This window comes from Emys orbicularis, chromosome 2, assembly GCF_028017835.1.
Source record: "Emys orbicularis isolate rEmyOrb1 chromosome 2, rEmyOrb1.hap1, whole genome shotgun sequence".
Taxonomy (NCBI): domain Eukaryota; kingdom Metazoa; phylum Chordata; order Testudines; family Emydidae; genus Emys; species Emys orbicularis.
Genome location: NC_088684.1, coordinates 233,587,399 through 233,614,584, shown reverse-complemented (window position 1 = coordinate 233,614,584; position 27,186 = coordinate 233,587,399). Strand labels below are relative to the sequence as shown.

General features: G+C 45.5%; 1 protein-coding gene across 1 annotated transcript; it reads left to right on the top strand.

The window, feature by feature from the left end:
* Positions 1-488: 488 nt before the first annotated feature.
* On the top strand, positions 489-26,674 carry NFE2L3 (NFE2 like bZIP transcription factor 3). The gene is made up of 5 exons (XM_065399689.1): positions 489-986; positions 20,738-20,914; positions 22,244-22,327; positions 22,778-22,885; positions 25,433-26,674. Exons 1-5 carry the CDS (start codon positions 489-491, stop codon positions 26,672-26,674), a joined length of 2,109 nt encoding a protein of 702 aa, XP_065255761.1.
* The last annotated feature ends 512 nt before the right edge of the window (positions 26,675-27,186 follow it).

The following is a 27,186-nucleotide window of genomic DNA, read 5'->3' as shown; positions in this document are numbered from 1 at the left end:
ACGTGCCGCTGCTGCGGGGCTGGCTGTGCGGTGGGAGGGGCAAGTCCCGTCCCCCCTTCTGAGCACATGCTCCCAGGCGCCAAGGGCTGCGGCCCGGCCTGAAGCCGGGAGGCTCCACCCCACACTCCGGCTGCCTCTCTCCGCGGCCAGGGCTGGAGGGTGCGATCCAGGGGCAGGTAGCCCAGCCCAGCTGCCTGTGGTAGTGGCGGTGGAGGTGGCGGCTGGCGTGGGGGTGGCAGCACCCCAGCAGCGGGTGCCCGCGGCCCGCCCCCTCGCACTCGCCGCCCTAGGGAAGGGCCGGTCGCTTCGTGGCTCACTGCGGGAGCCGGAGCGGCAGCAGCGCGCTTGGCTCCTTTGTCTGGTTTCTCTTTCCCTTCCCGGCACAGACACACACACGTGCTGCCCCGGCCTCCCGTGGGGGCGCGTCGCGGGCAGCTGGAGCCAGAGCCCGGCTGCTGGCGAGCCGCTGGGGAGCTGCCCGAGCGGAGATGAAGCCCCTGACTAGGCGCTGCTGCTCCGAGGAGGGGCTGCTGCTGCAGGTCACCCTCCTGCTCAGCCTGGCGGGGCTGCGGCTGGACCTGGATCTCCTCCGGCGCCGGGCCCCGGACACTTCCCACGCGGACGCCGCCTGGGCGGCGGGGAGCAGCCCTCCGCACCCTAAGTGCCCAGAGCGGGACTGGGACCGGCTGCTGCTGCTCCGGGAGGTGCGAGCGCTGGGGGGCCCTTACATCCCCAGGACCCGCCTGGACGCCTGGCTGGTGCACGCCGTGGCCAGCGAGGAGAATGGGGCGCTCCCCTCCTCGCATGTCAGTGGCGCCGGCGGAGATGGCCCCAGCGAAAGCGGTGCCCAGGAGGGCCCCGGCCACCCCCGCTCCGTCCGGGGGAGCAGCCTGCAGCAGCAGGCCCAGGAGGAAGGGGATGGAAGAGTTGCAGCGGCCCCCGGAGCCGAGCCCAGCCCTGGGGGAAGTGACTACCCTACCCTAGAGGTAAGGGGCAGGGGAGGACACAGCATCGCTCCCCGCCTGGGGTTTGGAGTCCGGAGATAGCTTGGGGACCCATAGGGCCGGGGAGGTGGGGAGAAGACCTGCCTCCACTTCGGGCACCTTCTGCGGGTGAAAGCGGGTATCTGCAGATCGGAGAGGAGGAGGAGTCTCGCATGCCAAGGGGACACCCCAAGCATAAGGGGGGGGACCACACACATCCCCACCCTACCTCGAGGATGCATCCAGGGCGAGATGCTCCTCACACCTTCCCCTTTTCTGGTTATGAAATAACTGGGTGTTACATCGTGTTGCAGAACTACTGGGGAGGGGCCTGGAATGCTGGGACCAGCTGGCCTCCACGCCCCCTTCCACAAAACAAAGCTTGGCAGAAGGAGGTTCAGGTTTGTATCTGAATGCCCCAACTTGCACCTGTCCCTATAATGGGACAAATCCTAAATGTTGAGGGGCCGACACACCCACGCCGAACTTCCAGGAAGCTTGGATCTCAAAATGCTTCTTTCTTTCATGATTCCCCAGCTGAGGAGGACGCAAATGCCGCCCTTACTCCTTGGAGACAGAGGTTTAATCTGAACATACTACTGTGTATCCTGTAACAAAAGGAGGAATGGGAAGGAAAAGGAGGCAGCTTCTTAAACTGTCAGAGCTTCTTCAAGAAGTGAGGACACAGGGTGACTTTTCTGCTGTCTGTAAAAAGACCTCCAAAACCAAATGATTTCATCTTGGGTGTGTGCTAAAAAAGTCTATACAGATAACAAGGTTCCATTATCTACTTTATTCACTCTAGCACCATAACTGTACACACTGATTATAAGTAATGTAGACCAAATAAATAAGTAATTTTGGCTCTGGAGAGGTTATAATCTAACAAAAGCAGGTGAACAACTGGGTCATCAAGCAGACTACAGTTTTCAATTAACTAAGCAGGGACACATGACTATCCACGAGGACCCAATCCTGCAGAGATTTAACTATGTGTTTAACTTTACTCATTTTAAATTCTGTTGAAATCAGGGTTGCAGGATTAAGGCCTTAGCTGTAAGTATTTTCTTAATGTGTGCACATGGACACTTTTAAAAGTAATTTATCCATGATCCATCAAAACTGGAACTGCACTATATAGTACTACTTGTGGTGAACCCACTATCTGATACCATGGTGGCAAGCAGTGATACATAGATGAATAATAACATTGAGTTGTGCAAACACATTTGACATATTTTGAAATCTAAAGTAAAATAATACTTGGATGACCATACTTTTGCATACTAGATTGTAATCTCTGAGGGCTAAGATTTTTTCAATAACTTGAGTTCAGTGATCAGCTGCAACTGATGCTGTCTAATTATTAACAATACTTATATTGTAAAAAACCTCTTTTAAATTTTCTTCATATTAGGATTTTGCACAAGGTTTAGCTTGGTTATGATTCTGTATTGTATTGATATTATTTGTGTAGGTAGTTGCAGAACTAGTTTCTCCACCCTAACCTAAAGGGATCACTGTACTGGAGTGAGGAATGATTCATTTTCTGTGCTAATTTAGCTCTGGACCTCTCTGGAGCCCTACTTCCCTAAAGTATAGAATGGTTGAGAGAGAGACTAGTAAACTGAATCCCAAATCTCAATACTTTTGAGTTGAAACATAAATGGGTTCCTAGAATGAAAAATCCAGTGTCTTCTCCACCAAATTATCTAGCTTCCTAATACATTAACAGGCACAAAATGTATTGTAATTTGAAACTCTTTCATAAGATTGAAGACCCTTTCTCTTTATATTTATTCTATTATGATAGTTACCTTACCAGACAGATAGATTTGGGGGAAATTCTCACATATTGAAAATAGTATGTATGGTCATTTTCTCTTTTGTTAATGTGTTTTTGAATCATCCTCTAGGGAAATTCCTGCTGTCTTTTCAAGGCCAGAACTTGTGCACAAGATGAAAGACAGAAGGGAAGTTTTGGCCTTTTTACAAAAGATGATCTCCATACTGTTAAAAAAGGGACACCTGTATTGTAAAAATGTGGCTGCAGTAATAAATAGGATTACAAGGCACTTCAGCTAATTTATAGCTTTTACTTCTGCCTTTCATGAAAAGTAATCCAGTGCTATTGCCAGCTTCCCACTCTTAGGGTATGTCTACACTGCCCACGTTACAGTGTGGCTGTGGCACTGTAAATGAAAAGTACAAGTATCAGAAGGGTAGCCGTGTTAGTCTGGATCTGTAAAAAGCAACAGAGAATCCTGTGGCACCTTTAAGACTAACAGATGTATTGGAGCATAAGCTTTCGTGGGTGAATGCCCACTTCGTCGGATGCATGTAATGGAAATTTCCAGGGGCAGGTATAAATATGCTGGCAAGAATCAGTCTGGAGATAACGAGGTTAGTTCAATCAGGGAGGGTGATTCTCGTTATCTCCAGACTGATTCTTGCCAGCATATTTATACCTGCCCCTGGAAATTTCCATTACATGCATCTGACGAAGTGGGCATTCACCCACGAAAGCTTATGCTCCAATACATCTGTTAGTTTTAAAGGTGCCACAGGACTCTCTGTTGCTTTTTAATGAAAAGTACAGTGTCCTTTCTGGGCATGCAATCATTTACAATACAGTTTGACTTGTTTTTCTCTTTAGTCCTCTGAGAGAAGACATAGTATTATGAAAGCTTGTCAGTCTTTAAGAACAAGTAGAGCTGTATAGGTGTTTCTGCATTAGATTGTTACACAACAAACTTAGATCAGCGTAGCCTTGGTATTTACTGTGATGGAACCAGACTGTCATTAAATGGATTTTTGTAATAAAATATAGGCTTCACAATAATGTTTTGTTGCCTTACTAATCAATCCAATCAAATATTAGCATTCGTAAAAAGATGGCTTGTAAAGTAAAAAATGGAATAAATGACTAATAGCCTTGTAAAATTAATGGAACTATCTTTAGCATGTTAAAAGTGACATTATTTATGGGAGTAGGCTATTCACTGCACAATACTACTCACATGAGTAAAGTTAAACATGTGTACATCTTTTTTTCCTGGCTCACACAAATAAGATTATATTATATAGACAGAAGACTTAAAATTGTAGCAATGCAAAAATTATAAATTGATGTCCCATGGATTCTTACTGAAAAATTTGCTCAAGAAATAAGTAAGGAGGAGTTTGAATGCAGAGAGGGAGAAAAGTCAATGTTGGAAAAGGGACCAAGACAAGGGTAGAAAAAGAATATAATATTTTGGGTTGTGCTAGTATTTTATATAGTGAATGAGTGGGACCCGTTTTCTAAAAACACCTTAAAAGGTTTGAATATGGAGTTTTAAAGATCTCAGCATTGTAACCGTGCCTTCATGGGTCACAACTGAGAATACCAAATTCAGGACAAACTGCTGAGAAATACACCCCAAAACTGGTGGTTGTTCCCCCATAAGGTATACCAACCAGCAACAAAAGTAAACTTCTGTTTCACCACACTGGCTAACAAGAAATCAGAAAAGCAGTTTCCCTAGGCATTCCAGTCCTTGTATTACCACCAAAAAAACTGGATTTAAAGATGAGTGGTTCTTTAAAACCAATCTCATCAAATAAAAGGTTCTTCTGATCCCAAAGGACCAGCCACACACCCAGGTCAATATATAACTCAGATCTTACCCCAAAATTACGCTGATGCCAATCCTTTAATATCTAAAATCTAAAGGTTTATTTATAGAAAGAAAGAAAGAAAGAAAGGTGAGAGTTAAATTGGTTAAAGGAATAAAATACATAAAATAAATGCAAAGTTCTTGCATCAGGCTTGTAGCAATGATGGAATAAACTGCTGACTTAATAAGTCTCTGGTTGCTTCCAAATCATTGGAAAGACCTCAGTCCCTTGGTTAGAATGCTCCCATTTGTATAAGTCCATAGTTCAGAGGTTTGAGCAGGAAAGAGACAAAATGGAGGTGTTTGCTGGGCCTTTTATAGCTTCCTGCCATGTGGAGGGATACCCATTCTTTCAAACAAAGCCCTCAGCAGTTAGTGGAAAATTACAGGTAAAAGAGGGGGTTTGGAGTCATACGGGCAAGTCACATGTCCATGCATAATTTTGCTTAGTTTTTGCAGGAAACCATTACCTATACTTCAAATGGAAAGTTCACAGAAAAGTCCATTCAGTGTAGATGGGTGCCTCCCTGGTCCATTGTGAGTTGTGTCCTTTTGATGGGCCACCTAATTTACGTAGTCTCTCCAAGATGTGCTGGCTAACTACCTTGTGGGTGTTACCCCAGGAGCAAACATTTGAAATCCAGGTATAGAGCCAATACTCATAACTTCAAATACAAAAACGATACATGCATACAGATAGCATGATCATAACCAGCAAATCATAACCTTTTTATAGACATCTTACATGCCACATTTTGTACAAGCTTTGTTGCAAATATATAACAGTGGTTGCAACAATGTTCTATATGGTCATATTTTAATCAGATAACGTCACAGACCCATTTTCCAAAAACACCTTAAAAGGTGTGAATATGGAGTTTTAAAGATCTTAGCACAGCACGTTATGATGTCATTCTTATTATCCATGTTGCAAGAGCATCTATCCTCAAACACACAGGAAGACACAATCCTTGCCTCAAGGAGCTTTCAGTCCAAGAAAGAAGTTCACAATCTAAGGCCCTGTTCTGCAAAGACTTATGCATGAGAGTTGTCCCATTGAATTCAACGGGACTGTGTACATACATACGGTACTCATGTATAAGTGTTTGCAGGAGTGGGATGTAAGAATTGGAGTAGAACTTTCCTTTCAGAGGCATTGGGGTTTGCTGCTTTTCATTCAAGAGAAACAGGTAGGGACTGCTTGGGTCAGAAGACTGGTAATGGGATATGGAGCCTTGTGATGGCTGTATTACTTGCCTATGTGGTCAACATCACAGCAACCAGTATTACAGCTGACATTAATCAGCATCTGGCTGGCAGTCTTGGCAGAGATGCCCAAGACCCGAGTGAGCATTGAAGCTGAACTCCTGACTTACTCCTGTATGGGACTCTGTCCAACTCAGGAGTGAGACACATTACCAGTGCTGGGGAAAGCTATGTCCCCCACCCAAGCTGGATTTGCTGTGTAGCTTAGCTCCATTTTCCAGGGCTGTGTTTGTCTGGTACCTTGTGCAAGTACTGAATTCACACACACAATTAAAAAATGCCTGCTTTAATTACTAATTTAATTACATTGTTTATAAATTATGAAAGTCAGGGAAGCAAGAGCTAATTCAATAATGTTATTGTTTGTTTTCATAACTGTCTACAAGTCCATGTTTGGGGATCTTATTTTAGGGGAGTTATATATGGCCTGTTAATAGTGCCCAATAAATTCTGCTATCTTTTTTTAAGGCAAGAGCAGTTGAGGGAGCTAAGATTCTATAAGGATATAACCTGACCCCTAATTTTAAACTTATTGAAAGTCTTTACATGGAATTAGAACTATTTGAATTGTACAGTATAATTGCTTTTTCCAATGAGTGTTGTCGTTTCAGTGAAGTAATGCAGATTTAGTTTTTGTAATGCAATTCTTAATTCATATTGCTGGTAACAATATATGATCATAGAAATGTAGGGCTGGAAGGGACCGCGAGAGGTCATCAAGTCCAGCCCACTGCACTGAGGCAGGACCAAGTAAACCTAGACCATCCCTGACAGGTATTTGTCCAGCCGGTTCTTGAAAACCTCCAATGGTGGGGATTTCACAACCTCCCTTGCAAGCCTATTCCAGAGTTTAACTACCCTTATAGTTTGAACATTTTTCCTAATATCTAACTTAAATCTCCCTTGCTGCAGATTAAGCTCGTTACTTTTTGTCCTACCTTCAGTGGACATGGAGAACAACTGATTGCCATCTTCTTTATAGCAGCCATTAACATATTTGAAGACTGTTTTCGCCCTCTCCCCCTCCCCCCCCAGTCCTCCTTTCTCAAGACTAATATACCATTCTTTAACCTTTCCTCATAGGTCAGATTTTTCTGAACCTTTTATCATTTTCATTGCTGTCCTCTGGACTCTCTCCAGTTTGTCCACATCTTTCCTGAAGTGTGGCACCCAGAATTGGACACAGTACTTCACCTGTGCTGAGTGGAGGAGGAGTTACCTCTCCTGTCTTACATATGACACTCCTGTTAATACACCTCAGAATATTAGCTGTTTTACAACTGCATCACATTGTTGGCTCATATTCAATTTGTGATCCACTATAACCCCTAGATCCTTTTCAGCAGAACTACGGCCTAGCCAATTATTCCCCATTTTGTAGCTGTGCATTTGATTTTTCCTTCATGAGTGAAGTACTTTGCATTTGTCTTTATTGAATTTCATCTTGTCGAATTCAGACCAATTCTTCAGTTTGTCAAGGTCCTTTTGAATTCTAATCCAAAGTGCTTGCAACCCACTGTTAACTTAGTATCATCTGCAAATTTTATAAGCATGCTCTCCATGCCATGAATGAAAATATTGACTAATGCCGGACCCAAAACTCAGTGGTGGTGTGTCCTGATTGTGCGTCTTACAGCATGCTGCAATGTGCCTAGGGTTTGAAAGAGCCACATGAAGCAAGAGGGCCAGATCAGTAGAGTGTGGGTCAGAATTGGAGGGCTAAACCTTGAGAAGTGTCTTGACGTGTGCAATGCAATCTCAAACATGTGGGAGGGCACTCTGGGTGTAGGATGTGCATAAGAGGCATTTATCGGAGAGAGTCAGGGGCATGCTGAGGCATGCCAGGGAGGCAGAGGCTAGGGGGCGAATTGCAGGAAATGAAATGCAGACAGGAGCAAAGGTGAGGTCAAAGAAGTCTGAATTTGATGCAGAAGCAGATCAGCAGTCAGGACCAGTGATTCAAAGAGAAGGTGACCCGGTCAGGGAAGAGGACTTTTCTACAGCAAGTAACAGACTTGGGAGGATACACTGCTAATTGTGAAGAATCAAAAGAAAGAGACTTCAGTAGTCGACATGAGAAATGACCAGGGTTTTAGCAGTAAGGATGGTAAGGAAAGGACGGATGTTTTTCTTATAGAGGAAGTACTGGCAGGATTTAGTGACAGCTTGGATGGGAGTAGTGGAAAAGGAGAGAGAGGAGTCAAATATAGCACCAAGGTTGTGTGATTTACCAACTGTGAGAACAGGGGCATTGTTGACCATGATAAAGAAGGGAGTGGTGAGATGGGTATTTTTGGGGAGGAGGACAGGTGAAGGAGAAAAGGAGTACCTTGTTCACTATGGTCAGCCTGAGGGAGGGTCTATATTTCTTCCTGGATGTCTAGAGACACTTGCAGATGTGGGACTGAACAGAGAGGGAGAGGATAGGGAACAGAGGTAGATTTGGGAGTTGTCAGCATAGAGACTTTAATTAACACCATGAGAATGGATGAGGTTGCTCAGGGGTATGATGTTGTAGGAGAAGAAAAAGAGGAGGGAGTCCTGAGAGACTCTATTAGAGAGGAGAAGCTACCAAGGGGAAGAGAGTAGGAGAATCCTGTCAAGCACAGAATTACAAAAGCCCAAGGAGGAGGGAGTAACTGATAGTCAAAGGCAGCAGACAGCTTGAGCAGGATGAGGCTAGAGAAAAGGCCCCTGAACTTGGCAGAGAACCTAGTGAGAATGGCCTTAGATGAGTCAACAGGCTGGAAGTCAAAGTGCAGATCGATGAGAAAGATGGAGGAGAGGAAACTGAGGAAATGGGAGAAGAAGACTACACAGAAGGAGTGTGGAGGTGGAGAGAGGAGGGCGATGGGGCTGTAGGTGGGAAAGTGAGGGTTAACTGTCTACACTAGAAATGTAGACACAGCCTTATGCTGGTAAAAAAGTGCATGTAGAAGCCTGTATAACTTAAACCAGTTTGGTGAGCAAAATAGGCTATAGTCGCAAAAGCACTCTTATGCTGGTATAACTGCAACTACATGAGGGCTTTTGTTAGTATAGAAATGTTGTCAAAAATCAACCCCCTAACTGACATTGCTATACTGGCAAAAGTTTCTATTGTAGATTTGGTCATAGGAAATGGATGAAGAGAACTCAGGAGGGAATAAAGTTCGAAGGGATGCATCAGTGGGTTAGAAGAGAATAGTAAATAAACAAACAAGCTGCTGTGTTATACAGTTCACAAGTTTAGTATTTAGTATTTGTATTACTGTAGCACCTGGCTTCCTGGCCCATGACTCCTATTGGGCTAGGCACTGCACAAACACAGAACAAAATCCATTTTACAAATCACTTCGTCCTTTCTACTAATAGTTCTTCCTTCAGGCTGAAATTAACTCCTGGTGTAGAGGGCCAATGCAAGGCCAAATGCTTTGACTGAAAACCTAAGGGTCTATTAAATATTTTCTAGAAATGCTTTAAAAGACTAATTTTTGAATGTTTTAAAGGGATGTCAGTGATTTTTCAAGTTATGAACTATACAGTAACTGAATCTGTGTAGCTTCCACATCTGTAGTAAGTTAATAAAAATACCATAGCGCTATGTATTTTGCTTCTAATTCTGTCCATCACTACTTGCATTCTGGAGGAGGAGTCATATGTATAAATGTGTGTGATATATTGCATACACACATTTAACAGCGTGTTTTCAAGTAAACATGATGGTTGACATAGTAGATCCAGTGCTGTGTAAATACTCCCCCCCCCCCCCCACGTGTCTGTTTGATCCAATAGACTGTCATGACTCTTCTGAAGCCAACAAGGGTATCTTCAATAGCGTGTGCCTATTTGCAGCCCAGAGTAAATTTTTGGGATTGAGATACTGGAAATAATAATAGATGTTAGATGGGTGCAGCATTTGAAGCCAGGGATGTAATATTCAGTTAACCTAAATAACTAACTTGACTAATTTTAGCAATCTTAATAAAATGCCTAGACATGGCATTACATAAAATATGTAATCCAAGGCAGCCTGATTGTCATAATCCTGATATTTCCAGTGCTATGGTTTTATCTTCCAAACTTTTTAAACTCTGATTATATTTCAAAGGATAATGTCCCTTTCAGAGGACTTTAAATGTCTGTGTCTGAGGGAAAAAAGGATGTTTTGTTTCATTATGAATGTAGAGGACTGACTTGATACATGTTCCTTTTTAGTCCAGATTAAGCAGATGTCAAACAATTTGTAGAATTAATTATATGTAGCTTTATTTAAAGTACACAGACAAATAGCAGCAGCAGTAATCAGATAGCAAGCAGCTGTATAAGAACTAGATATTTTTATTACTTAATCAAAACATAGTAAAATAGACACTGCTGGTTGTGTAACCAGTATCTGTAGTTCTTTTGCACAGGTCTGTCTTGTACTTTGTGGTGTAAACTTGTGTAAAGTGCCATTTGACTTTGTTTAAAGTGTAGAGAACTTGGTGAAAAAAAATCACAAAAATGTTCAACCAGTGACACTTCTTGCCAATTTAGCAGGACAAAGAATGCATGTTAGCTTAAGAGCAAGCTGTAGCTTGAGAAATCTGTTAACATCTATTTTTATCTTTGATAAAGTTATCTATAGTTTTACAAAGGAAAAGGGACACAAAAAAATCCATAGCAAAGCAACACACAGATTAACAACAACAATGGAGTGAGTATTTCCAGTCCAGGCTTAAAACTAAATATAATGGAAAGTGAATAACCAGCAATAAAAACAATGTCCACAAATAATCGAGGGTCAAGTTTGGAACGTCTGACTCACTGTGAAATGCATGCTCTGAAGCAATGATGGGTGGAACGGCAGCGAATGCTGGTTTGTGCTGTCTGCTCCTACTAGAGACCTCTTTCCCATCTGTGTCTTAATACTTTGCACTCTTTAAACATTAGTTATGAGCTTAGTCCATATTGTTACTTCAATGTTAAAGATTGGTAAACTGAAGCTGAGAGGTTAAGTGATTTGTCCTAGATTGCACACCAAGCAAGTGCCACAACCAGGATTAAGAACCCAGGCCTCCTAGATGCAAGGCTGATGCCTAATCCACTAACCAGATTTACTCCCAAATTCTATTCTCTAGTGTAATTAAAATCAACAAGTGTCAGAGGTGAGAATAGAATTTGGGATTCCCTGGCTCTCAGCATTGTGCTTAGTGCACTAAGCCAGAGGTGTCAAACACTCAGCCTGTTCAACATGTTGCAGCATTTTCAGAACCTGCAGATCTGAAGGTTTTTTTGTTTGTTTGTTTTGTTTTTTAGAGTAAGTCTCTACATAACAATGGCCACTTTGGGTCAGACCAATGGTCCATCTAGCCCAGTGGTTCTCAACCCGCAGCCTGCAAGCCGCTTACAGCCCAATCAGCACACAGCTGCGGCCCATGTGACATCCTCAGGGCCATACAGATAGTATATATATTGTGTGGATGCAGCCTACATTATACATAGAGAGCTGCATATGTGGCCCACAATGGTAAATAGGATCAGAACCACTAATCTTGTCAAGTATCCTATCTTTTGACAGTGGCCAATGCCAGGTGCTTCAGAGGGAATGAACAGAACAGGAAATGATCAAGTGATCCATCCCCTGTCACCCATTCCCAGATTCTGGCAAACACAGGCTAAGGACACTTCAGGTTTTGCATCTCTGCCCATCCTGGCTAATAGCCATTGATGGCCCTGTCCTCCATGAACTTTAGTTCTTTTTTGAATCCTGTTATAGTCTTGGCCTTCACAACATCCTCTGGCAAAGAGTTCCACAGGTTGACTGTGAGTAGTGTAAAGAAATACTTCCTTTTGTTTGTTTTAAACCTGCTGCCTATTAATTTCATTTGGTGACCCCTAGTTCTTGTGTTATGAGAAGGAGTAACTAACACTTCCTTATTTACTTTCTCCATACCAGTCATGATTTTATAGACCTTAATCATATCCCCCCTTAGTTGTCTCTTTTCCAAGCTGAAAAGTCCCAGTCTTATTAATCTCTCCTCATGTGGAAGATGTTCCATACCCTGAATCATTTTTGTTGCCTTTTTCTGAATCTTTTCCAATTCCAATATATCTTTTATGAGATGGGGTGGTCACATCTGCGCGCAGTATTCTAGATTTGGGCGTACCATGAATTTATATAGAGGCAATATGATATGGCTCTAGCCCTTATGGTTATATAGAAAATCTTCCAAATATGACTTCTGCAGAGTTGTCTTCCTGAGTCTGCGGACAATCTGAAACAATGGCTCTGAGAAGTGTGAACTTCCCCACCCCATTGATATAATTGAATGTGAACGCTAAAGCCTATGCAGGTCCTGGCCTCCTGAAGTGATAGGAAAGGATAAGACGGTTACTCACCGTTGTAACTGTTGTTCTTCGAGATGTGTTGCTCATATCCATTCCAGTCAGGTGTGCGCGCGCCGCGTGCACGATCGTCGGAAAACTTTTACCCTAGCAACACCCGGTGGGTCGGCTGTGGAGCCCCCTGGAGTGGCGCCCTCATGGCGCCGGATATATACCGCAGCCGACCCAGCGCCCCCTCAGTTCCTTCTTGCCGGCTACTCCGACAGTGGGGAAGGGGGGCGGGTTTGGAATGGATATGAGCAACACATCTCGAAGAACAACAGTTACAACGGTGAGTAACCGTCTTTTCTTCTTCGAGTGCTTGCTCATATCCATTCCAGTCAGGTGACTCCCAAGCCCCACCTAGGTGGCGGGGTCGGAGTGAGACATTGCTGTGTGCAGAACCGCTGACCCGAAAGCAGCATCGTCTCTGGATTGTTGCACCAGCGCATAGTGCGCTGCGAACGTGTGCACCGAAGACCACACTGCAGCTCTACAAATGTCCTGGATCGGGACTTGAGCCAGGAAGGCAGTCGAGGAGGCCTGGGCCCTCGTGGAGTGAGCGGTGAGGCGTGGCGTCGGGACACCGGCCAGGTCGTAACAAGCACGAATGCAGGACGTGATCCAAGAGGACAGGCACTGTGAGGAGACCGGTGAGCCCTTCATCCGGTCGGCCACCGCAACGAAGAGTTGCGTCGTCTTTCTAAACGGCTTTGTACGGTCAATGTAGAAAGCCAGGGCCCTGCGTACGTCCAAAGAATGCAGACGCTGGTCTTGACGAGTAGCGTGTGGCTTTGGATGGAAGACCGGGAGAAAGATGTCCTGGTTTACGTGGAAAGGTGAAACCACCTTCGGAAGAAAGGCAGGGTGGGGGCGAAGCTGCACCTTGTCCTTGTGGAACACCGTGTATGGGGGCTCGGACGTCAGCGCTCTGAGTTCAGAAACACGCCGTGCTGAGGTAATGGCTACGAGGAAGGCCGTCTTCCAGGATAAGTACAGGAGCGAACAGGTCGCTAATGGTTCAAACGGGGGCCCTGTGAGCCTGGAGAGAACAAGGTTGAGGTCCCACGTTGGAACCGGCTGGCGTATTTGTGGGTACAGCCGGTCCAAGCCCTTGAGGAATCTAACGACCATCGGGTTAGAGAAGACCGATGACGAGAGTTCTCCTGGGTGGAATGCCGAAATGGCGGCGAGGTGAACCCTGATTGAAGATACCGCCAAGCCTTGCTGTCTTAGTGACAGGAGATAGTCCAGTATGAGAGGGATAGGTGCCTGCAAGGGGGACGTAGCCCGTTGCTGACACCAACAGGAGAACCGCTTCCACTTGGCTAAGTAAGTGGACCGTGTAGAGGGCTTCCTACTTCCCAGCAGGATCTGCTGGACGGACTGCGAACATTGTTGCTCCGTCTGACTCAGCCATGGAGCATCCACGCTGTGAGGTGGAGCGATTGTAGGTCGGGGTGACACAGACGGCCGTGGTCCTGAGAGATGAGATCCGGACTCAAGGGGAGCGTGATCGGCGCTTGAACCGACAGCTCTAGCAGTGTGGTGTACCAGTGCTGCCTCGGCCAAGCGGGAGCCACTAGAATTACTCGTGCCTGGTCGGTGCGGATCTTGAGCAGCACCCTGTGGACAAGCGGAAATGGGGGAAAGGCGTAGAACAGGTGACCCTTCCACGTTAGAAGGAATGCGTCCGACAGAGAGCCTGGAGCTCGTCCGTAAAGGGAGCAGAATGCGTGGCACTTCCTGTTGGCCCGGGATGCGAATAGGTCGATCTGGGGAAATCCCCACCTCCGGAAGACGGAATAGATGACATCCGGGCGAATCGACCACTCGTGCGTCTGGAAGGACCTGCTGAGACGGTCCGCCAGCGTATTCTGGACTCCAGGCAGGAATGATGCGGTGAGATAGATCGAGTGGGCGATGCAGAAGTCCCACAAGCGAATGGCCTCTTGGCATAGGAGCGATGAGTGGGCTCCGCCTTGCTTGTTGATGTAAAACATGGCCGTGGTGTTGTCGGTGAGGACCAGCACGCAACGGCCCTGTAGGAAGTTGAGGAATGCCTGGCAGGCTAGGCGCACCGCCATCAGTTCCCGGACGTTGATGTGTAGGGCTAATTCGGAAGCGGACCACAGACCCTGGGTATGACGCTCCCCGAGGTGAGCGCCCCATCCTAGAGATGAAGCGTCCGTGACTAGGTGGAGGGAAGGTTGTGGGGCGTGAAAAGGCACTCCTGCACAGACCACTGCGCGATCCAACCACCAGGTGAGGGAGGTCAAGACCGAGGGCGGGACCGTGACCAGCATGTTCAGGTCGTCCCGGTGAGGACGGTACACCGATGACACCCAAGCCTGCAGTGGGCGAAGCCGCAGTCTGGCGTGGCTGGTTACGTAGGTGCACGAGGCCATGTGACCCAACAGGGTAAGGCATGTTCTTATGATGGTGAACGGAGATGCCCGCAGTCCATGAATGACGCGTGCGATGGACTGAAAGCGACCTTCTGGCAGAATGGCTCGTGCGCTTCTGGAGTCCAGGATCGCTCCAATGAACTCTATTCTCTGTGTTGGCACCAGAGTGGACTTCTCCCTGTTGAGTAGAATGCCCAGTTCGTGGAAAGTCTGTGTCACCATGTGGACGTGAGCTTGAACTTGGTCCCTGGTGCGGCCGCGCACCAGCCAGTCGTCCAAATACGGGAACAGCTGTACCCCTCGTCGGCGAAGGTATGCCGCGACGACTGCCAGACATTTCGTGAACACTCTGGGAGCCGAGGACAAGCCGAAGGGAAGGACTGCGAATTGGTAGTGCACCTTGTTCACTACAAATCGCAGGAAGCGCCTGTGAGGCGGATAAATAGCTATATGGAAGTAAGCGTCCTTCATGTCGAGGGCGGCGAACCAGTCTCCAGGATCCAGCGAGGGAATAATGGTCCCCAATGATACCATGCGGAACTTCAACTTTACTATGAATTTGTTGAGTCCGCGCAGGTCTAAGATGGGACGTAGACCCCCTTTCGATTTGGGGATCAGGAAGTAGCGGGAATAAAACCCCCTGCCCCTTAACTCCTGCGGAACCTCCTCTATGGCTCCCATAGAGAGGAGCCCAAAAACCTCCTGTGAAAGGAGTTGCTCGTGAGAAGGGTCCCTGAAGAGGGACGGGGAGGGGGAGTGGGAGGGGGGGGGCGAGGAAAATTGGAGGGCGTATCCCTTCTCCACCGTGCGAAGGACCCAACGGTCTGATGTTATAAGGGACCAAGCACGGTGGAAACGGGAAAGGCGATCCCGGAAGGGGGGAGATGAATCCTGGGTGCTGGTTCTGGTGCCGTCCTCGACCGCACCTTCAAAAGGCTTGTCTAGGCCCTGAAGGTGGTCTCGGCTGGCCCTGGTTCTGACCGGGTTGAGGGCCGGTCGACCGTCGCCTACCGCCTCGACCCCGCCTCCTGGCAAAGTCCTGTCTCGGGCGAGGCGGGGGAGGGTAGAACCTCTGAGGCTGGGGCCTGAAGGGTCTGCGTTGTGGACCCGGGACGTGCATCCCCAGAGAGCGCATCATTGTTCGAGAGTCCTTAAGGTTTTGGAGCCTCGAGTCTGTCTGTTCCGAAAACAGGCCCTGACCCTCAAAGGGCAAGTCCTGGAGGGTCTGCTGCAGTTCAGGTGGCAGGCCCGACACCTGGAGCCAGGAGGTTCGCCTCATAGCTATACCCGACGCTAGGGTCCTAGCGGCCGAGTCGGCTATATCCAGTGAGGTCTGTAGGGAGGTGCGTGCCACCCGTTTACCCTCCTCTACCAAAGTTCCGAACTCTTCCCTAGATTCCTGGGGAACCAGTTCCTTGAACTTCTCCATGGAGGACCAGGTGTTAAAACTATATCGGCTTAGGAGCGCCTGCTGGTTGGCCGCCCTAAGCTGAAGCCCCCCCGCGGAATAGACCTTGCGCCCGAACAAATCGAAGCGCTTAGCGTCCTTCGATTTCGGCGCTGCCGCCTGCTGACCATGGCGCTCCCGTGCATTTACTGATGAGACCACCAGCGAGCACGGTTGAGGGTGAGTGTACAAGTACTCATGGTCCTTGGAGGGTACAAAGTACTTCCTCTCCACGCCCTTGGCCGTGGGGGGAATAGAGGCCGGGGTTTGCCAGATGGAGGTGGCATTGGTCTGAATGGAGCGAATCAGCGGTAACGCGACCCTGGATGGGGTGTCCGCTGAAAGGATGTTCACGATCGGGTCGTGAACCTCCACGATCTCCTCCATCTGAAGGTCCATATTGCGCGCCACCCGGCGCAACAGGTCCTGGTGGGCCCGGAGGTCTATGGGGGGCGGACCCATGGCGGATGTCCCCGCTACCGCCTCATCAGGCGAGGAGGAGGAGGATACGCCCGGTGGCAAGGGGTCCAAAGGCAAGTCTTGCTCCAGGTGCTCCTGGAGCTGGGCCTCGCTCGTCCCAGTGTCTATGGCCTGCGCCGGCGTGGGCACTGGAGCCTCCATGCCCCCTGGCGGGGGGCGGGAGATGGTGGCCTCCGGGGCTCTGGGCTCAGAGCGTGCCGAGCGGGAGGCAGACGGTGGGGCCCCTTGGGCTTGGTGATAGGCCCATGGGGTCCAAAAGGACCAGTGAGCAGGTCCCTGCGTAGGGTCCTCTGCCATGTCCTGCGAGTGCCCGAAGTCCGCCGAAGCCGCCTGTCCCTGTGGAGGGTAGGCCGATCTAGAGGCCCCTTCAGAGGAGTGGGACGCGGATCTTGACGGCCATGGCGGTGCCGAACGCGAAGCATCCGTCCCCGGCTGGTGCGGTGCCGGTCGGTGCCGGTCGTAGGACGATCTGTCCCAGCGTGCCGGAGAATGGTGCCTGGATCGGGATCGGTGCCGGTAGCCCCGCCGGTGCCGCGATCCGGATCTGGAGCGGGACGACGATCGCGACGACACCCGGTGCCGGGAGCGGTCCCTCGATCGGCGCTCATACCGGTACCGGGAGGTGCGCCTCGAGTCCGATCGGCGCCGGCGGTCGCGACGGTGCCGAGATGTAGAGCGGCGTCGCGAAGAGGATCTCGACCGCGAGTACGACCGGCGCCGAGGTGATAGTCGGCGCCGGGACTCCGAGCGGCGTCGGGACCTGCTCCGAGACCTGGAGCGGTGCCGAGAGTCCACGGTTGGAGACGGTGGGCGCACCAGTGCAGGCTTGCCTCTCGACTGCACAATGCGCGGAGCCACCGGTGCCGGGAGCTGCGACGGTGCCGGCTCCGTGAGTGCGATCAGGTCCCTCGCGGTATTAAACGTCTCCGGAGTCGAGGGGAGACAAGGTTCCACCACCAGCCTAGGTGGGGAAGCAGTCCGTACCGGACTCAACGGCCTCGGTGCCGGAGTCGACGGTGTGGCCGCCTGCTTTTGGCGGTCCAAAGGCGGACGCGGCTCTACCCCCGGCACAGGGGGAGCCGGCGTCTTCAGGGCAGCAGTGTCCTGAGCCTTGCGGGCCTTCTTATGGCCTGGAGAGAGGGATCGGCGCCGAGTCCCCTGAGGTGGGCGCGGTGCCGAAGTCTGCCGGTGCCGGGAGGACTTGTCCGCGGCGCCGGTCGGAGCCGCTGGGGCGCTGCGCACCGACGCGCTCGGTGCCGGGGTCGGGCGCGCCGAGGGAGGATCCGGGCTGAGCGCCGCCTCCATGAGGAGCTGCCGAAGCCGAAAGTCCCGCTCCTTCCTCGTTCGAGGCTTGAAGGCCTTGCAGATTGGGCACTTATCTGCGTGATGGGCTTCCCCGAGGCACTTCAAGCAGGAGGCGTGCGGGTCACTTGTTGGCATCGGCTTCGCGCAGGACGCGCACGGCTTAAAGCCAGGAGCCTTGGGCATGAGCCCGGTATGCTCCGGGGGGAAAAAAAGGGGGGAGAACAACCCCCTTAACCCCCGCTCACAATTTATAACAGCTACCAGCTAAATAACAACTATCTAAAGACTCTAACTACTATACAACTATCTAAACTATCTACAGAAATAAGCTAGACGCTAGGGAGTGTGGAGACCAGCTAAGCTGTGCTCCGTAGTTCCAACGACCGTCAGGGGCGGTAAGAAGGAACTGAGGGGGCGCTGGGTCGGCTGCGGTATATATCCGGCGCCATGAGGGCGCCACTCCAGGGGGCTCCACAGCCGACCCACCGGGTGTTGCTAGGGTAAAAGTTTTCCGACGATCGTGCACGCGGCGCGCGCACACCTGACTGGAATGGATATGAGCAAGCACTCGAAGAAGAACTGAAAGCTATCTTTGAATTGGTGGTGGCAGTAAAGGCATGAAAACCACTGACTTTTGTAGATTGTAGAAATATTTGACCACCGTTTTTGCCCTTATAAAGGAACTAACCATTCTGAAGCATCAGAAAAGAGTTGTCTTCCTGATGATGGAACAGCTGTTAAAGGGTAGCCTAACTACACAATAGGCTTATAGCAGGCTATCAGCTGTTGCATATGTCCATTGTAGGCTAATGCAATTTCAAAAGCTTTGCATTATCTACACTGCAAACACGGGTCCATTACTGTTCACAAAGCTGCTGCGGCCCAATCCCCCCCTCCCCCAGAGATGGGATGAGGTTGCACCCTTTACGTTTCTGCTATGAATCCTGAGGATGCTGTCTATGTTGCCTCCCCATTCATAATTTTCTTTTTATGCTTACCCTTTGGGACACCACATTGCGGCTGTTATCCTGCAAGCTAAAGATTCCTTCATGCCGCTCCTCAGTCATCCAGAAAGGTTGCTTTTGAGGGGTGGATTTGCTCTTTTATGCTGGGCTGAACACTCTGTATTGCTTTCAGCATGCTGTACACCTGCTAGCCAGGGGGAGCAGCTGCAGGTTTTTATACCTATTTATCCATGACTTTATATCTCAGTTTTTGATTGAGATAGTAATGCATTATATTAATTTTCGTCAAATATAGGCCAGTTCTTTCTAGAATTAAAGACTTATCTCTGATTGTACAAACACTTGTGTGGGTGAATAACTGTTTGCACAGATGTAGCCCTACTGAACTCATGTAAGCATGTGCAGGAACACGACTTTAGTTATTGCAGACTGACAATCTCACATCCTAAACTGCCTTCCACTGGCATTCTACTACAGAGGGGGGGAAATTATATTTAAAAAATTTGCAAACAAATTGTTTCCTGATCTTTGTTCATAACAAGCAAGTTCTCTGATCAGTTCCACATATCTGACTATTTTCTCAGTTGCAGTTATATTGGAGTCTCCTTATTAGTATCTGGGAATTGTATATTATATACTGTGTGTGTATATATATATATATATATGTTATATACTGGGTAAAGACTTGCATCAGAGGGATTGATTAATGCACTTGATGCCTGTTTACCATTGGAAAAGACTATATTTAAAATTAAGGGTTCCCTTATGACTTTTGAAAAAGTGGTATAATAAAATTAGGGTCCTAAGTTACTTTGTTTCCCAAGAACATTTAGTACATTTTAAAATACTTTGCCTTTCTATGTTTTTAGCTTTATTGACAATTCAAATAATTTTGAGTCTATGTTTTGTATCAAGTTGTACTTAAAAAAAACAGACACTTTTTGAAGTTCAGAAAAAGCTTTATATAGGAGAGAAACTGATACAAGCTGGAGAATGTATACAATTCATGTCTGGGGATCAACAAAGCCTTAAACCTAAATTCATGGTGCTCCAACATGATTTTAGAACAGAGAAGGTAACACTTGGTATTCAATTGGAACCTACCTTTTCTGCTGTTGCAGAACATTCCATTCTAGAGAATGGAGTTAGCCATTGTAGACATTGTCTTTTTAGTTCTCGTTTGAAAGTTCCAGTATGTATGCTTCTGCTACCCGTTCTTCTCAAACACCAGAAACAACATTATTCTGATTTCAGAATATTGAAAAGTTTTTGCTTTCAGTGTCTTCTGGATGTCATTCCACAATAACGCACTGAGTTGGAATATAGTCACAATGTATCCACCATACAATGGAGTTTTAAGTTATATACAGACAATTACAAAAATAACTATTCTGACCCCCTCCTCCCTGACTGCCTACATAGAAACAAAATAGTTACTGTAATAGCAGTTGCAAACCCCTTCCTGCCATATCACCATGAGCACAATTTCATGTAAGTTCTGTGTCACTGCTTAGCATGTTTGTATATTAAAAACTTATGGTAGTGTCTGCTTTTATGTCCAACACAATTGTGGGTCATCGTTTGCAGCTCTATACAATTCAGCTACCCCCTGCTGGTGAGTGAAGCAGAAGAATGTCTAGGTATACCATAAGGAGGGTCAGTATCCCCATATAAAACTGGAGATAGAGCATACATTAATGTATTACACATGCAGGATTCTGTCCTACTTTAGTCCTAGTCTCAGCTTGTCATGTTATGACATTTATATATGATCATATATATGTTTCACTGGAAATTATATACTATGGCTGAATTAAGCAGGGGTGTCTTTTTAAAGATTACTTTTGGCATTAGTATACTTTTTCTGACTCTTCAGGATGTAGACTTGGAAACTGGTCAGGAAGCTTTGGATTACTATTATCCACATATAGGAAGTGAACAATCAGAATCGCAAGAGGGGGAGGAGAAGATAAAGCAGGTGAATGAAGAAGAAAATGAAAAAAAGGATAAACCTGAGGGGGAAGAGAGAGAAAATACAGATTCTAGCACTGAGGTAAGTGTAATGATACAAAAAAACCATACAAGCCCTGGGTAAATGGTTTATCATTCGTTCTGTGAGTGCTATTAGGAAAATTAGTAAAGAGTCAATGTCTGGATGATATTCTGTAAATATGACATTCCCAATCTCCTTCTCAAAAGTTAAGCCCCCTTTACAAATATGGTTTCACCTTGAAACATTCTAATCCTTCCAAAATCAGTCATCTTAAAATTAGTTTTTATTTTATTCTGTCCATTCTAGTTCTGAAGACAGCAGACCTTCCCTCTCCAAGCTTTCAAAGTTAGCCACATAAATATTTGAGACAAGGATGCTAAATTATGCTGATTTCATATAGATGGTGCTTTATGCTCACAGGATTCAGTGTTAAGTAGGATTGGTCCCTAGAGGATTAAATTTTGGATGACTTGGTTGCCAATATCCAAGCGTTGTTGTATATTGAAGGGGGGGGAATTACACTAAGGACGGTTGCCACATTTTACAGTTACACTAAAGCATGGACTTAAAATCAAGTAGGCACTTTTGGTCTATGTTTCTTTGCAATCTGCAATAAAGGGATTGCTCCTTCTTTTCCACATGAGAGCTGAGAATTTAATTTCCAGTCATTTCGCCAGCAGCCCTGCCTGTCACTACCCAATCTGTTTTCAACCTTTACTGGACTTAGAGGCTTCAAACGTGTTTCTACTGTTTGTCAGGATAGCGGGTGCAGCTTCATCGAGGAGGAAAGCACAAGCGCTCCGTTTGTGGGGCAGATGTGATGCTTTTAGTTGTAGGATCATTCTGCCCCTCCTAACAGCATAGCATTTCCTCTTCCAGATGAAGGCTCTATGCAGGGTCAACAGCTCCAGCGCATCTCACTATATTGCACTGTTCCAAAGCAGCAGGAAGTTAAGGAGAGCACCTGTGCTCTTTTGTACTTCTGGCAGCCCCATCAGGGGCTTGAGGGACACCTTAAATTTTAATGGGATTACAGTGTTCCACCTAAAACTTCAACCTAAAGATGCTACTGACTGGTAGTGTGGCATCTGCGTGATCGTGGAGATGCAATAGAAAGCCAAGATTTGCTTAGGTTTTTGCATATTTCAGACCCTTGCTCAAAATTACAAACCATTGAATCTGCATTAGCTGATTTGCACTCATTTGTGTCTGATGGTTAGAGCCAACTGGACTGAAACCAGAGTGGGAGGAGCAAGGGAGGAGAGGGAGCTTTCCCTCTGTTTTTAGCAAAGAAGGGACTGTGCTCCCTTCCCCCGCAACCCTTACTTTACCCCTTGTTTGTCTCTAAGAATTGTGCTTTTAAAAGTGTTTTTGTTTCCTCCACTACAGAGCAACAGAAATTCCATAAATTCCTTTCCCTTCTTGGAGGACTATTTGCGGCTGCAGTCATCACAGACAGAAAATGCACTAGAGGTAAATGTGAAATCTCGAAGCTGTATTAGGCAATGGATTACAACTGGTATAGTTGGATAATTGGGATAGTCCATTTAATTTAATTAAAGAGTAAGCAGAGAGTATGTCACCAAGTCAGTTCAGTAATTTATCTGAAAACTCTGTTGTAAAAAGCTAGTCTGGTCATTACCTTTTAGCATAGTCATTACTTACCAGCTTCCTGAATCTGTAAAATTACATAACTTATTATTTGAAAACTGTTTAAAAATTCCAGTTCTTCCCAGTGCCCCTCGATAATAGTCAACAAGGCAGTTTATCTATGTAAAATAGATAAACTCATGCTTTTTCCAATTTATTACCAAATGTTGACAGTATTTTCACACTCTGTGTTTAGCAACCATGGGCCTTTTAATTGCTAACAGTTTAAAAAAACAACAACAGACCTTGAAAAACGTCTGTGTTTCTTTTAAGAGCATAATTGAAAACACCAGCTCTACCTCCCAGTCTACAGCAGGGCTAGTACGTGATAACTCCATAGAAGAAATATGGCAAGACTTTCTTCTGTCACCTGAGCTACAGGTAAGTGTAGTAGAGAACTTTAGGTATATATATTGTTCTTCTAAAAGTATACACACATCTGACTTGTGCAAGTGCATCTGAGATTATTTGCTTAATGAGCTACAGTCTGATAAGCCCATTTGGATGTGAAAATATGTAGGCTTTAACTGTGTGGACACCTTGCTATACACTTCACAGTTGGTGAGGTGGAGAACATCGTTGGCTCCGTCTAGATGATGGAGCCAAGTATATGTCATCTGACTTTAAACAAATCCTTCCTACCATCCCCCTAAATAACCATTAGACAGAACTTCATAACCTAACATTTTTCTGTTCTGGAAGAGATGACATGTTATATGCTCGTTGGTTTATTCATAATACTTTTCTGTTTCAAATCCAGCTTCTGGCTCCAGACTTGGTTCTGTAACTGGACCGGTCGGTAGGTCTAATTTTGCTCTGTTATGTGTTTGTAAATCCCACTGTTTGCAAAGGGGGTTGCAGTTGCATAACTGAAAGCAGAAATAGGCCCTCACAATATGCAAAATATTGGGACAAACATAGCTTCAGAATGTAAACAGATAAATCTGAATATCAGATTACATAAGTCTGCAAAATATTAAAACCTCATTATTTGATAAAGGGTCTCTCCCCACTTCTCAGCTAATTTTTAATGCTTTAGTAATAGGATTTCTAAAGTGTTATCTTTATGTACTGTGATATATTCACAATGAAGCACTGTACATAAACTAAGCTGTAAAGGAATCAGAGTTTATCTAAATTCTCAAACCTTACTTTATATTTCAAAGTATGTTTTGTGTCTAACTTTCCATAAATGTTACTAACATTTGGTACATAACAGAGATTAAAGGGGGAAAATATTTCTTCTTTTTTTTTTAATTTGTACATTTGATTGTATTTCGTGTGCAGTGAGGTCTTTCCTCTGTTTGCCCTAGTCTTTTACACAACAAGTTTTTTTTTTTTCAAGTAAGAAAATGTGGCTTAAAATGACATTTGCCAGATTTTGTCAGGGGCACATATAATACTTGAAACTACTTCATTAAAAAAAAAACAAAAAAAAAAAACCAGCTTTTAGTTAGTCTTAAGACTATTTTTTGAACATTGGACTTGATAAGAATCAGAGCAGCTACGTTGAGTTCTAGAGACTGAGTCAACAATTGACATTACAATCTGTTGTAATTATTTTGTACTGTTAGGAACTACAAAATATAACCAAGGTCTGTGGACTCTGCAACAGTGTGGATCTAAATGCCATGACAAGGTCCCTGGATTCTTTGGCACTCTAGCATTTGGAAATTGGAGGTTATGCAGCAGTGTCATTTATATTGAAAGATAAAATAATAATGAATTCAATATGATAATGAATAATACAATCTTGCTTCCCCCTATTTTGTGTTAGCTGGAAATGCTAGAAGTTTTATATATAAATGTTGAAGGTGTTGATAGAGATAGTAACCTGGAGGTTTTGACAGCAGGAGAGAGAACAGTTGGTGGTTTTAGTGGATGAGAAGGAAGGCAGTTTAAAGGTGTGTCTTTACTGTACAGTTAACCCGTACTGTTACTCGGGTCTTGCCCCTAACACCCTTCCAATCCACACACACAAATATCTGACCCGAGTGTGATGGTGCTTTCAAACCGGGCTAGCTGTCCATCCTTCGGTATAGGCTAAAGTCCAAGTGATGCTTTCACTCAGGCTGGCCCCCTGCCCATTTTGCAGGGAGGACTCAGGCTAAACCACTAGAATGCTGGTAGTCCTTCAGTGCCTTCTCACAACTCCCTCCAGCTGCCCAGAATGGCAGACATGTTCTCCCACCATTCACTGGGAAAGACTCAGAGTAGCTCAGCTTGGTAAAGCACAAAGAACTATGGGACATGTCCCCAGAAGTCCTAGCAACACACATGAGTGAGTGCAGCACCACTAAGGACACAGTAATTTGACTAAAGCTTTGCAGTGTGGCTGCTCTTGCCTGGGCTAGGCTATATGGGTACTAATCACCTGAGTTATCTCTGCAGTGAGGACATACCCTGAGAGTGAGAGAGAAGCACATTGACTGGATAGGTCTTCCAGAATGATCAGTAAAATAGCTAATGTTGACATCTTAAAACTAAACAGGACAATTTATCAAGCCATTATGCTGAATGTGGCAGTTCATAACTCGCATAGCTTGTTTCAAGCTGTCGGCAGATTTGGGAAGACAGCACTGTAGTGGTTGGACTCTGCTCATGTTTTTAAATGGTTAGTTTCACAATGATGAGGGCTAAAAACATTTGTTTTTAATCTCTTAAATTTTAGAGGACAATTCTGTGTTAAGGGATGAAGGCTGTGGGAAATTCTACAGTCACAGACTAGATAGACCCTTTGTGTAAGTAGGAAATAGTTCTTCCAGACCAGGTAATAGAAACGTTTAGTGCTACAGTGGATTCTAATAGTAGGGAGAATACTGAAAGAAAAAAGAAGAAAAAAAGTGTGTATATATATAGGTAAGGAATTTAGAAGTATTTAATTAGAAAAGTTGCTGATTCTGTGTATTTTTTTCCATTTCCTTTTAGGAGATTTCACTGGGAGATTCTCAACCTGTTGCTAGTAGTAGAGGCATGAATTCATCATCCTCTCACTACACTGTAAATTTGACCCAGGCTATTAGCCATGACGTTAGCCTCCGTGAAGCTATGTTACTGAGATCAAACCACAGCACTAGGGTAAATCCAGAAATAAGGAGTGTACAGAGACAAGAGTCATTTCTGCAGTTAAATTCTAGCATCACAAACCCCGAATCATTACTTAATGGGACTAATTTGGGGTTATTTCCATCTGTTGCCATTAGGAACCTAACAAACCAGGATCTTCTTTCAGACCTTGATGAGAACATATTTGATGAGATAAATCTAATGGCATTAGCATTGGAAGAAGGTTTTGATCCTATAGCAGTCTCTCAGCTTTTTGAAGAACCTGACTCAGATTCTAGACTTTCTTTAAATTCAAGCCAGAGCACAACCTCTTCAAACAATTCTGATTCATCATCTGTTCCAACCTGCAATGAAGGTGCCGTTGGATACAGTAGCGATATAGAATATATTTCCCACAATGGCTTAGGAGCTGTAGGGGGTCGTTACCCAGAGCATAGTAAACACTGCCATATGGACTATCAAAGCGATTCAGACTATTGTAGGGAATCCATACTTCAACATATTCTTCATAACCACACTTACAATCAGCTGCCAAATGAATTAGTATCCACTTCTGAGAATCATTCTTCATCATCTGGGAAATCAAACAAAGTAAAGGGCAGGTGCCTCACAGATAATCTTAGCCATGATGAATGCCATGTGAAAGCCTTGAGAATTCCATTTTCTGTAGATGAAATTGTGAGCATGCCTATTGATGTGTTCAACAACATGTTATCGAAGTTCTATCTGACAGATACTCAAATATCACTTATACGTGACATAAGGCGAAGAGGAAAAAACAAGGTTGCTGCTCAGAACTGCCGCAAACGTAAACTAGATGTGATCCTGAACTTGGAAGATGATGTGTGTAAGCTTCAAGCCCAAAAAGAAAGCCTTAAGCAGCAGAAATCTCAGTGCAATAAATCAATTAGCCTTATGAAGCAAGAACTAAATGACCTTTATTGTGTAATTTTTAGTAGGTTAAGGGATGACCAGGGCAGACCTGTTAATCCAAGCCACTATGCTCTTCATTGCAGTAGTAATGGCAGGGTTTTGATAATACCTAAGAGAGTGGTCACATCAGAACAGAAACAAGATAACCAAAAAGAACGGAAACAAAAATAAGTAATATTAAGATTACTACATTATTTAGAACTCATTCTGCTGACAGTGTGGTGAAGATAGTGACATAAATGCTGGAGGCCAAGAATGCTTATGAACATGTTAAAAAAGAAGAGAGACCCAAACTGTAATATTTTGAGACTTGTGCATGTGGCCTGCATCTTTAATTATTGGGATGGTTTTTATATATAAATATAGTAAATTGTCAACACTTAGAAGCTACAGCAGTAAAAACCTGTTAGTTTGACTGAGCTGGTGAAATGTAATTAGAGTTATTGGAGGATGCCAGGCCACCAGCAGAAATAGAATTTCTACTTAGTGTGGATTTATTGCCTTTAAATGAGTTTGCGCACAGTATTTGCAAATAAATATTTCACTGACATAATTGTATGGAAAAAGGGTTGGAGGGAGCAGACAGGTATATAAGTTGTCACACTTGGAACTAGGAAACTTCTCCCTATTTTGTAGAGAAATTGAAGGATCAATGCAAAAACAACCCACAAAATTGAGATCAG

Excerpts from the sequence above, each read along its gene's own strand:
- NFE2L3 (XM_065399689.1), top strand. The coding sequence starts at position 489 with ATGAAGCCCCTGACTAGGCGCTGCTGCTCCGAGGAGGGGCTGCTGCTG. Across the intron at positions 987-20,737 it reads GTGACTACCCTACCCTAGAG|GATGTAGACTTGGAAACTGG; the intron begins GTAAGGGGCAGG and ends CTGACTCTTCAG. Across the intron at positions 22,886-25,432 it reads TTCTGTCACCTGAGCTACAG|GAGATTTCACTGGGAGATTC; the intron begins GTAAGTGTAGTA and ends ATTTCCTTTTAG.